Consider the following 12,983-nt stretch of genomic DNA (forward strand, 5'->3'; position numbering starts at 1 on the left):
GTGCATCGCTGGTATGAAGCAGGGGTGCAACTCCAGCACCTGTAATGGCGATTTCCAGGGCCGGAGGTGCGGGCACACCTCCTTGCGCCTGCACAGGTCCACCACTTCGATATGGATCGGATCGGAATAATTAAAATTAAAAAATAATTATTTAATCAAACCAAACCAAACTGTCGATACGATACAGTCAGTACGCGGATAATTCGAATGAGATGCCCACCCCTACCTCCACCCATGTGAACAGAGTTTCGAAACCCAATGAATATTTGTGTAAACCCTCCTCCCCTAATTGCTTGTAGTAAAAAAAATTGAAAATTACAAAGCACATTCATCCACACCTGTTTAGATTGTTTGCCACTCTTACTTTAACAAGCTAAAAATAGAGTAATTTGATGCATGAAGCAAACTAATCGAATTAGAAAACAATGAATTAAGGGGAAAAAAGTCCCCCCATCAACATCAAACAAACAGAAATGTGTGGGATTCCAGTTGCAGAAAGTTTCTTTTTGCATTGGAAGTAACTCAGAGAGCTTTTCCAGAAGGATGATATTGCTTGTTCTATGAAACTGACGGTGACAGATTCGGAATGATTCGGAATAACAGCCGAATATATTCTACTTAGTACATTGATTAGGTGCATTATTTTGAATATAAACATAGGTAAGTAGAATATATTCAAAATACTGCACCTGGATAATTAGAAGGGCTATAAAACAAAAATCCAGCCTACCTAACACCCAACTTGATTGAAAAAGCAATGTCAATCTGAATTTTTATAACTAATAAAATGTATTTAACCAAAGCAAGTGTTGGAAAGTATAAAGTTCTGGGCGGCTATATATTTGCTGATCATGCACCTGCTTCATATTGATTTTATTTTAGGCCTATTCATGGGATTAAGTGGTCAATAAAAATTAATTTAATAGCATGAGAGTGTGCATCTTTGATATTATGGCATAGCCAGAGAAGTTTATTATTTATTTATTTTTATTGAGACTCATGCTGCTATCATTACTTCATTGCAGAGCTCAACAGACACAAACCATGAGGAAATTTGGCATGAGATCAGACAAGAAAAGAAGCCAAGCGTTTGATCATTTTTCTTGACATTCTCAGTCTCATACTCACTCCACAAATGAAAGCAATGTTCCTCTTCCTTCCACTTCAAACAGCTCCACTTCTCCTTTCCACCCACTTTCTTTCCCTCACCAGCTCATATTTCCAAACCCCTCTTATCCCTTAGCTCATCCTTGCCAGCAACACAAGCACCCCACCCCACCCCAGTCAGTCTTGGTGCACCCTCACCCACTGGATTCACCATTGGATTATTGATCCCTCCGAGAGCTCATGGATAAACAATGCTCCAAATCTTATACCCCGGAGTATTCATGTTTGGTAGGCCTCATTGGACTGAACTGGACTGGGTTAAATAGCACTTGAAACTCATGTTTAGTAAGAGAGATGACTAACTTAAATGGGATTGTAGAGTCCAGTAGTTAAAAAAACGCCTTACTCGCTCTTCCAATTTAGTGAGGCTGAAACATGCTTTGCAAAATAGCGAGGTCGCTAAATAGAACACGCAAGTCCTCCAACGCAAGTTGCGAAAAGCACTATGTGGTTTGAAACAGTCACCACGTGTATGCATATGGTTCGGACGATTCACATTGGCAATGAGGAATTATGGGTTTAAGCAGAGCAATTCATATCATACTCTGTTCTTAAAACATTAAGAAATGTAACAAATTTAATAATCTATGTTGATGATATGATTATTACTGGGAATGATGAACAGGAAATATCTCGGTTGCAAGACTATTTAGCTATTGAATTTGAGATGAAGAATCTAGGTGGACTCAAGTATTTCTTGGGGATTGAGGTGGCCCGATCAAAGTAAGTCATATTTCTATCTCAAAGGAAATATGTCTTGGACTTATTGACAGGCACAGGAATACTATATATATTGCAAACCTGTAGACACTCCTATTATTCATAATCACCATCTTGGAGAATATCTGGATCAAGTTCCAACTAATAAGGAAAGATACCAAAGGTTAGTGGGAAGTTTGATCTATTTGTCACATACTCGACTAGACATCGCTTAAGCAGTAAGCTTAGTCAGTCAATTTAAGCATTTTCCAAGTGAAGATCACATGAATCCAGTTCTCCGAATACTTAGATATTTGAAGTCTGCACCTTGCAAAGGACTTATGTTCTTAAAACATGGTCATATGAATAGTGATGGTTACATAGATGCAAATTGGGCAAGGAGTGTAACAAATAGAAGATCTACTTCTGGTTAATTTACATTCGTGGGAGGTAATTTAGTGAAGTGGAGGAGCAAGAAACAGCAGGTAGTAGCTCTATCTAGTGCAAACTCCTTTGGCTACATAGGTTGCTTACTGAACTTAGGTGTCGACCTATGTCTGCAATGAATCTCTTTGTGACAATAAGGCTACAATAGTTATTGCACATAATCCAGTTCAACATGATCACACCAAACATGTTGAGGTGGATCGATACTATATTAAAGAGTAGCTTGAAGCTAAAGTGATTCAATTTTCATTCGTAAAATCCAAGGATCAATTGACGGATATTTTGACAAAGGCAATTTCCAGTAGAGCGTTCCACAACTCACTAGACCAGTTGGGCATTGGCGATATCTATGCACCAACTTAAGGGGGAATGCTGGCGTGACTTGTGAACCCACAGTTACTTTCCTTACACGCCAAGAATTCCTATATTAAGTGTAATTGATTTACTTTAATTCATGATTTCCTACTATAAAAATAATTAGGAGTTATTACTTTCCTTGAACTATAAGGGTTTATTGTATTATAAATACACCCTCCTATGAGGAGAAGAATACACAGAAAATTCCCACAAACAATATTCTCTTATACATCTCATATTTTAGCACTTTTGCCATCAACTCATTTATTTTAATTTCTTCATAATGCTAGTGCGGTGCAGATAATGAATTAGACCATCAAAGAAATTTGATTAGTCATTTTAAGCTTAGATTGCATGATGGTGATAGTTTTGATGCTCACACTAAACACTGTCAATAGATTCCAATTATTAAAATATCATAATAGACATTACAACCACTAAGTAGTACTTGAGGAGAAAAGAGAAAAGAGAAAAGAGAAAGAGAAAATGGGTTTTACTTGAGGAAAAAGTCGGCCAGTTATTTTTCTTTTTCTTTTTTGTCAAAGAGAGAAATGGGATGGGCAGAGCTCAACAGTCACAAACATGAGCAAACTGAAATGATAAATAATACTAGACAAGAAAAGAAGCCAAGCGTTTGATCATTTTCTTAACATTCTCCGTCTCAGTCTCACTGAAGATATGAAAGCAATGGTCCTCTCCTTCCACTTCAAACAGCTCCACTTCTCCTTTCCACCCACTTTCCCTCACCAAATCACAATACCAAACACCTCGCTCCCTCAGCTGATCCTTGCCTGCAACACACACAAGCAGCTTAGAGCACCCGAGTCCAGCCAGGCTCAGGGCATCCTCACCCGCTGGATTCACCATTGGATTATCAATCCCTCCAGGAGCTGATGGATAAACAAAGTCCCAAAGTTTATACTCCATAGTCTTCTTAAAGTCTTCACCTTTAGGCTCTGACCCAATTGGCTTGGAACCCCAAAAATAAGAGTGGGACACAAATGCACCCAAAATTTTCACAGCACCAAACAAGCTCTCAGCCCCTACCTTCATAGCCAAGTTATGTGCAATATTGCCACCTGCACTATCACCACCAATGTACAATCTATCAAAATCTCCATAGTTGAGTAACCATGGTTCTTTGTTATCATCTAATTCTTCGTTGTTTGCGTGAGAAGTGACCCATTGAAGCGCAACCCAGCAATCTTCATAAGCAATAGGAAGTGGGTTCTCTGGGGCAAGTCTGTACTCAACAGAGACAGCTATAACTTGGGCTTCTGAGACCAAGCGGTTGAGATAACGGTGGTGAAGGAACGAGAAGGCAGATTCAATGCAAAATGCTCCACCATGGAAGTAAACCAAGATGGGTAGCTTTTGGGTTTGGTTTTGAGGGACATTTGGGAGGTAAAGTCGAGCCGAGATGTTGGGGTTGTGTGAAAAAGTGAAGTCTTTAGAGGAGACTCTGGTTTGTGGGTCATGAGGAGAAGGGGGCACATAGGGAGAGCCCAGAAGGCGTTCCACTGTGCCATCTTTGTAGATTCTGATGCGAGGAAGGAATTCGGAGGCTATTTCTTTTGCGGTGGTGGTGGCGATGTTGGTGGAAGTCATTGGAGGGCAGAGATATAAGATAAGTAATGAATTGAAAGGGTGAAGCTTGAGGGTTAATGATGTGACCTTTAAATGGAGGGAGGGTTTGCCATTAATTCATTAAAAAAAGGAAAATGTTAGGGAGACCAACTTATGTAGAGAGCGTGAAACCCATTGTATTGGTGGGCTCCACCTCTATTAGAGAGTTGGTACACAAGTTGGTATCCCAAATTGATCTCCCTATCATGACCCTTAAAAAAAACAAATAAAGTGAGGTGCCGTGTTTTACACTGCAACAAAAGTAGCCGCCATAGTCTTCCATTGGTTAAAAAATGTTAGCTCTCTGGCCTATTCTTGGTTTTTTCGTTTGTTTGGTGCTTTTGGTGTTTTTGCTTCTTATTCTTGGTTTTTCGGTTTGGTGTATCTGTCCTGTTTGTTTGGTTGGGTTTGGCTCCCCTTTGGCCCTTTGCCGTTTGGCTTTATGATTGTTGACCCAAAAAAAAAAAAAAAATATCCGTTTTGCTTTTGAATTTTCGCTTTGAAAGCGAAAATTCTAGGTACTGCCCTTTCGGTTCCAAATTATTCAATATCTTACCCTAGCAGACGTTACTTGAGGCAGCCATTAAACTCAAGTTGAAATAAAGAAAATGGGTTTTACTTGAGGAGAAAGTCAGACACTTGTTTTGTCAAATCCTTAGCTTTCTGAGTCTCAGCTTTGACAATATGAAATGCATGATCTTCTCCTTCCACTTCAACCACCTCTGCTTCTCCTTCCCACCCACTTTCCTTCACTGCTTCATAGTAACCAAGGCCTCTATTTGTCAGCCCATCATTCTCAGAAACACTCACAACAACAAAGAACACCCAAGCCCTGCCAAGCTTGGTGCTTCAAACCACCAGGCAAGCCCTCTTTCCCAACTGTCATAGCAATCTTATGAGCAATGTTGGCTCCTGCATTGTCACCACCCAGAAAAAAACCGATCCACATTGCCGCGATTAGCAGCCACGGCTCATCAGCCATGGCATTTTCAGTAAAATGTGAGGCAACCCATTGGAGACCAGCCCAGCTGTCCTCCTTGGCAACGGAGCCATCCTGTACTCTACTGACATAGCAACTTTGGCTTGGGAGACCAAGCTGTTAAGATAGCGGTGGGGATCTAAAGAGAAGGCGGATTCGATGCAGAAACTTCCACCATGGTAGTAGACCAAAATGGGGAATTTTTCCTGGGGTTCATCAAGTTATGGGAGAAAGACTGGCTGAGATCAATGTCTTCTGAGGACACTCTTGTTTCTGAGTCATCAAGCGATGGGACTGTGTATTCAGAGCCTAATAGGCGTTCAACAGAGCCATCATCCTTGTACACTCAGATAAATGGGAGAAGATCCGTCTGCCTCCTTGGCATGGAATACATGGTGAAGGTGCTGGTTTTATTTTTCTTTCATAGAAAGAGGGCTCTAAAAGAAAAAGAGGCAATACCCAATTGGCAATGGCATTTTTCTATATACCTTTTTGGTTTTTATGACTAACCAAATTTGGGTAAACCAGTAGGGTTTAAGTTTGACACGAGAGGTAATTTCCTTGATTCAATGGCTAATAAACTTATGATATTTTTCTAGATTTAAATTTGAGAAGCCACGCAATGCCATTCAAAAAAATAAATAAATAATAAAGAAATAGTCACCCTTGAAAGGCAACAAGATCAAAGCACAAATCATGTTTATGCACAATTGTATCTCTTACTAAATACTATCTCATTAAAGAGCAAAAACTTGGGGGAATACCAAGAGAAAATGTAGGTGAAGGTCACATTCCAAGCAATGTCGGAATTGTGTTACAAATGAGGCTGCGTGTTTACAAGTAATGGAATCAGAATGGACTATAAGCAAACTAAAATCAAAGAATTAGAAACTTCCACTGGCTCAACAACAGCACGAACATCTACTACCGGTCTCTGTACAAGAGGGTGTTAGAACTCAAGAATCAAAGGCGGCAATTTATAGCCGCAAATTATGTGGGTTAGGCTTAGTAAGCGCTTTAGTAAAGTAAGTGCAGATCTCGGGTATTATACGCATGATCAAATGAGAGTGCCTGCAGTGTTCCAGCATAGAGAGAATTTCAGTAGGTGAAAGAAATAGCAAAATGAAAAAAAAACCAACTCTTCCTCATCAAAATAAGAAAAACGATGATACCCTTTCGCTAAGGAAAACAAGACTAAATCTAGGAACTCATGTGACTATACATAATATGATCTTTTTCAACCAGTCCATTCATAGAATATACGAACACAGTAAGCTTAGCAAAGATCCAACTGATATTGTAACACAAAAAATTATCTGAGTTATATTAAGTAATATGAACTTCAGATAACTTAAGAGCATGAAAGTATTTATTTATCGTAAGAGTAACTGGGAATCTCCATAAGTTTCATTTCAGGTCCATTTATTAGAAGAATGATATAACAGAAAGTACTCAGTAATTTTAGTAAGTAACACCATCAGCACAAGCTAGCTAATATTTTCCGTTAAAATACATGGTGTAACTCCCAATGCATTGCAAACTTTCCTGCATATCTTTTTTAAGGAAAAAGAAGAAATCCATCTTAATCTGCATGGGAAGAGATAATTTTGGATAAGAACCAAAGGTTGGAAGAAGCACATACCCTGGTCTGGCACTCAATTTTTCAAACTGCTCCAAAATAAACAAAATGCATGTGTGCCTTAATGACATTGCATGGAAGGCTTCTGAAAGTTCATACATGTTTGAAACATTCTCCAATGATACGTCCTATGTCAAAAAAGTAGAATAGTAATTAGGCAGCCGCCTTTTTCAATTCAGAGCAGTACATGAACACAGAGAGAGTGTGTGTCAGGTCACCTGTGCTATTGTATACTCACAAAGCCGCTTCAGTCCCTCCAGAAGATACTGATCTGCAGCTCTGAGGAGATCTTGAGCAATATCAAGAGTAATGTCCACTGATCCAGTGTATATAAATCTGTGCACGATCAAAAGTCTCTGAATTATCAAAGCTCACCAGAAAGCTTTCATGAAACAGGAAACACACAACCTTCACTTTACCTCATCATCAACTCGAAAACCTCCCATCTAATATTTGGTATCTCTATGTCCCTTGCATCCTTCTCCTGTAATAGGTTAACTGGAAATTATAAAGATATTGTACACTATCGAACATGAAGACAATTTCTACTCTGTTACATGCACTTCAGTGTTTATTTGTAGGTAAATAGTGATCCAGTATGAAATCACTATATGCAGATACCCACCCGGTAACCACCATCAAACATTGCACGAAATGCATCTGAAGAAGCAAGCAAGCAAATTCTGTGAGCATAGAACCGTTTACCTGCAGTTGGTGAGTGAAAAATCAAACATTTAAGGTCTTTTATGCTAAGAGTACAATCAATCATGCTAATTGAATGTTCCTCTATGACAGCTAAGTAGGAAGAACTTAAATGAAAATAAATAGATATAAACCTTCAACTAAAAATATAACATCGGACAGTGTGGGATTGTTTACATACTGCTCCCCTAGATAGACCTGCACAAATATTTATCCACCATCATAGGCAATTCATACTAAATACAAATATTTATCCACCATCATAGGCAATTCATACTAAATACATACTTTAATGCTTAAGATGACAGTAGTTTCAGAAAAAAAAAGTATTATGCCACCATATTGACATTATATTATGTCCAAAACATAAGGATTCAATATATACACATGTATACATATATAATGACCACAAGCATGAAAAAGCCTTCTGCTATTGAAAAACACCCTACCTGTGGTGTCGGAGATGGGGGAGCTGCATCCACAGGAGAAAGAGTCATGGCTTTGTTGGCCAACTTATACAAAGCCATAGCAGCATCAAGTTGCTGTTTATGGGTAGTAGAGCCAAGAAGCCCAAGAAGCAACTCCAGCCCTGCTTAATAATATTGTATAATCAGCAAACTCGAAACCAACATAAATATATCAACAATATAAGTTTCTATGCAAAAAAAAACACCATGAAAAGTATGATTTAAATACAGAGGATGTGACATGCCATTGTTGTCAATGAATATTGTTCTCAGATCATCTGGGGAACAAAGATGAGCAAAAGCCAAAGCAACTCGTTTCTGGACAACCCTCTCTGCTACACGCATCAAATATAACAAATGGGACAAAACCTACATTAAGAAAATTAAGGAATTACAATCTCAGATGTTTTTAGCATAAAATTCACATAAACATAATGCCATAAGCGTACCAACAGCTAGAAATTACAACAGTCAAAAATTAAAAAGAAAAAGTAATAAGCATGAGCTCACTCGTCCATGAATCTTCTCCTCTAATCTTTTCAATGTTTTGGTCACACAATCCTTTGTCGCCTGAAAATACAATTTGTTATGTAGCCAAGAGAGAAGAAAAATTGAAAACAATTGGAAAACATCTCTTATAGTTACTAAATTAATTAAGGAATCATATTATCAAACTATGACATTTAGAAACATACTGTATTTAGAGGAACTACAAATATAGCTAACCCAGAGAGAGAGAGAGAGAAATACTTGAAAAATAAATTCTCCATCCTGCAGCTTCTGAACACCTCCAACCCTAATAAAATCGGACACATTATCCTAGAGGAGAAAATGAATAAACAAAATAACATCACATTAAAATGGTGTTCAATGTCTACCTGTTGACCAATTTATAGCATTCAGCCCACAATTTCATGAAAATTCATTAATTGTACCATACCTCATTATCTGCAAGGCCATAAAGAGTAAATGCAGCATTATGTTGCAGAGACCCATTTTTCGAATCAAGAAGCTTCAGCAATGGCAATAAACCACCATTATGAGCAATACCAGCTTGGTTGTTTGTGTCCTGAATTTGCAACAATTGATGCAATTATTGCCAAATCACACAGTACAAGACACAGAAAAACCAGTATTTCAATAATAAATCAAAATTATGGCATTGGATTGCACTATCAGGAACCCGAAAAACCAGTAACGGTATTAGTGAATAGAAGAAATTCCTCAAAAATTTAATTCTAGAACTCCTGCCGAACTGTACTAACATATATGACCCATAAATTCATCTTTATTTCCATCTATGGTTATGCTATGTCAATTATTTCCATCTTTATGTCAACTGCACAGTAGAATACATCCACTGGCATGAAGACAATAGCCCCACTCTGAACTTTTCAATTTAAACAAAGAAAAAACAACAAATGTGAAGAAATAATAACCTGTGCCAATCTCCCCAATGCAAAAGCTGACATCTCCCTTAGTTGTACATCAGGGGATTGAAGCATCTCAATCAAAGGTCGGACAGCACCCCTCTGTACAATGTGAACCTACGAAAAACTTACTATTTCAATGGAAGGGCAATGGAAAATTGGAAGGATCCAAAAGCAAATTAATACATAACCACAGAAAATTAAGAACGTGAAGATAATTATCCGCATCGAAGCAACAGGGCAAGAAAAAAGCACTACCTACAATGAGAAAGCAAACACTACAAGTCAAGGAACTATTTTTCAACACAGAGAGAGAATATTGATGACATTTTGTTTCCTAACATCTTTGTCATGCCAAGCGCAGAACAGAGGTGAAATTGTTGACTCAACTAATGGAAACATTTAGAAGGAGAGAAATATAACCCACCTTGCAATCTGAATCAGTTGCAGCAAATTGTCCAAGTAATAAAGCTGCCTCTCTTTGGCTCTCGGAGCAGCAAGAACTATAATTCAATAGAAGACTTGAGAAACTTCTTCACGTTATAAAATAGTGGACAGAGAATAACAACAACATAGTTGCATCATGTGACATGACACTATTGGGACGCACCTAAGCAATCCAATAACAGGTTGTAAAGCTCCCGCAAGAAGAACTTCTTTCTTTATGTTCGGAGATGAGTGTACCAGATTTCCAATAACACCAACCTGCATTACATAAAAAATAATCTGATGCTGCAGAAACATGAAGTGCGAAAACCTAAATCTGCACAGTATAAGCCCAGTAGTTCATTGTATATTTTAGTCTAATAAGAAGATCCTACCGCTTCATAATGTATAGCAGCATCCTCGGACCGAAGCATTAGAATGAGGGTAGGAAGAGCATTGCATTCGACAATCTGCAAAGTCGTAAATTGACAACATTTGTTTCATGTTCAAAACAAATTTTTTATAATAAATCATAACTTCACAAGAAAGGTCTATTACTTGATTCTTATTCTCATCATTTTTAAATGCCAGGGTTCGTAGTGCTCCAGCAGCTGCTCTTTGCACCTTGGTATCAGCAAATTCAAGCAACTCAACTAGAGGTGGAATTCCGCCTTCTATTCTGTATAAGCAGTCCTGATATCATTAGAATATTGTGTTGCTACAGTCAAATTTTAAAATTAGGGCACTTGAGAGACAAGCAAACCTGACACGTGTTTTAATGCTGCTGTTTTCATGAGCAAGGTTGGTGATGGCATCAGCAGCTCTACGAATGACGCTATACAAAGCCCTGGATACAGGACTATCCTTGTGCCTCTTTAACAAATCCACAAGATGAGCCAGCGCACCAGTGTCAACGATGAGTTGTTGATGCTCAGGCTGTTGACACATTAAAGAAACTGGTTTAGCAATTACATGTGGAGTTATTGTGATGCTGAATTAATACTATCCCAGAGTGTCTGCCACATAAATATTCATGCAACATAATAAAGGTGAAGATACTGGCTACACCAAGAATCAAAAGCAAGCAGACATAAAAGGGCATCAAGATGTTACACGTTTGGTATATTAGTATACTTCAAAACCAACACAAGATGGCAGAGTTTATGCGCTCGGGCACAATCATGCCACACCAACTTACTATAACATTTCGGCAAGTACAAAACAACAAAAAGGCCAGAGAAGCTAATTACAGTAAACCTTGCATATACCACAACCAAAAAGAAAATAACTTTTTGCCACAAGTTGCACGCTATTATGAAATCTCAGCCTCATGCTAATTTTTTCATTCAATTTTATACAAATTTTAAATTTTAGCAACTTCAGTTACTATCCAGCTAATACAAATTTCAATCCTTGAACCTCTGCAAGTAATTTACACACTCAATTATAAGATCACCAAAAAATAAAACACAAAATATATTCATGCAGAAATAGAAAGTTTAAAGTGGATTGAAATATTGAAAAACAGTAAGAGTAAAGTGACCTTAACTGCGAGAAGGCCTAGTGCAAAGGCACTTCCCTTCTCGACCTCGTGTTCGTACGGCTTCGAACTCCGGTCTCCTTCGCTTAAAGGCGGCGCTTGAAGATGCTTCACCAGAGCCGGAACCGCACCGCCTTCAACGATCACGTTCACTACCTCCTCTGCCCCAACACAAACACATAAAATCGTTTATTCCAAACAATACAAGAACCAACATAACGCTAGAAACTTGCAGAACTGAGAGCAAACTAGAAAAAACGGAAATTCGGACGAGATCGGAGGGTGTTTTTGGGATTTTGTGCAACCAACCGTTCTTAGCGAGCTCGGCGAGGACGTGCGTGGAGCGCTTAGCCGACGCTCGATCGGCTTCGCTCCAAGAGAACGTAGAGTTGAGGACCTTCACCTGCTCGCTGACCTCGCTGAGCAGCGCCTTTCTGGCTTCGCCGGACTTCACCGAGATCTCTCGTTCGTCTCCGATTTCCTCCTCCAGTTTCCGCTTTTGCCCCTTCCTCTCCGGGTGGTTCTGATCCTGGCGCCTCTGCAACTCCATCAACGAGGCCAAAAAAAAAAAAGCGAAGATGAGGAGAAGAAGCTGATCCGAAATGGAAAATTTTTGGATTTGAATAGGTGAGAGTGAAAGACAAAGACAAGAAAGAGAGTGCAGAGGGGCACTTTCGGAATTCCAAAAAAAATAACGAAAAAGAAGTAAAAGCTTTTTCTTTCCGTTTGTTCTTTTTTTTTTCCCTTTCTTTTCTTTTCCGGTGAAATGTGTCGGGTTTAAACCGGCCTCATGATTTCCGGTTCTGCTATCTATTTTTTTTCTTATTTTTTTTATTAATTTTGTTTTTTTCACTAGATTATTATTGATAATTAATTGATTAACGTGCGCTCCCGCTCTGAGAAAGTACACGAGGAGGACGGAGTACAGCTAACGTGCGCATGGTGTGTAGAGACGATGGGCCCGCGAGAATCTGGGGGTCCCTCCAATTGCACCGTAGAGTACAGCCGTCGTGCTTGCATGTAAAGTGGGGTCCTGACCTTGGGTGGCTGAGTCGGGTCGACCCGAGGGGGATGCTGGTCGGGTTAGAAATGGATCCGGAATTGAATCCTTGTGAAGGTGACGTGTGGGGGGGGAAAAGCTGACGGGGTCATGAATTTGGCACCAACCCGACCAACCAAACAACGGGCTCATCATCATCAAAAAGAGGAGGATGAAGGAGGAGGTGGATTTTACTTTGCACACACGTGCTGATTATGATGGGTTTTTGTGTTTTTTTTTCCCAACCTTCAACTGTGTTCACATGTCCAACAACCCTTTTTTTGCAGAAATGCGATTGGAGAGAGAGGTACACACAGTTTTCACACACAACGCACGCAGCCATGGGATTTTTAGAGAGAATCCAATGATGATTACATAATAAAATATAGGGTGAACATCAGCACAATCAATTTTCGGGCCCATTCTTAGTAGTGCCACTTCCACACTTTGCTTTGGGCTTACTCT

At 39.1% G+C, this 12,983-nt stretch overlaps 1 protein-coding gene and 1 pseudogene across 1 annotated transcript; both read right to left on the reverse strand.

Moving 5' to 3' along the window:
- Positions 1-3,052: 3,052 nt before the first annotated feature.
- Positions 3,053-5,684, reverse strand: LOC110774143 (2-hydroxyisoflavanone dehydratase-like; annotated as a pseudogene).
- A 214-nt stretch (positions 5,685-5,898) lies between these two features.
- LOC110774148 (ARM REPEAT PROTEIN INTERACTING WITH ABF2) lies at positions 5,899-12,060 on the reverse strand. The gene is made up of 19 exons (XM_021978686.2): positions 11,789-12,060; positions 11,483-11,640; positions 10,703-10,875; positions 10,498-10,618; positions 10,335-10,409; positions 10,124-10,218; positions 9,941-10,016; positions 9,523-9,630; positions 9,024-9,152; positions 8,834-8,902; positions 8,594-8,653; positions 8,329-8,452; positions 8,066-8,205; positions 7,751-7,814; positions 7,540-7,619; positions 7,334-7,398; positions 7,133-7,250; positions 6,918-7,042; positions 5,899-6,346 (listed from the first exon to the last, which is right to left on the reverse strand). Exons 1-19 carry the CDS (start codon positions 12,027-12,029, stop codon positions 6,253-6,255), a joined length of 2,115 nt encoding a protein of 704 aa, XP_021834378.1. The 5' UTR covers positions 12,030-12,060; the 3' UTR covers positions 5,899-6,252.
- Positions 12,061-12,983: the final 923 nt, after the last annotated feature.

Source organism: Prunus avium, chromosome 1, assembly GCF_965620075.1.
Source record: "Prunus avium chromosome 1, drPruAviu1.hap1.1, whole genome shotgun sequence".
NCBI lineage: Eukaryota > Viridiplantae > Streptophyta > Magnoliopsida > Rosales > Rosaceae > Prunus > Prunus avium.

What these genes read in the sequence shown, in the direction of transcription:
- LOC110774148 (XM_021978686.2), bottom strand. Translation starts at nt 12,029, where the DNA reads ATGGAGTTGCAGAGGCGCCAGGATCAGAACCACCCGGAGAGGAAGGGG. An exon ending in ATGATGAGAATAAGAATCAA is followed by an intron (nt 10,410 to 10,497) that starts GTAATAGACCTT and finishes ACGACTTTGCAG; the next exon opens with ATTGTCGAATGCAATGCTCT. An exon ending in CCCCATCTCCGACACCACAG is followed by an intron (nt 7,815 to 8,065) that starts GTAGGGTGTTTT and finishes ATATTTGTGCAG; the next exon opens with GTCTATCTAGGGGAGCAGTA.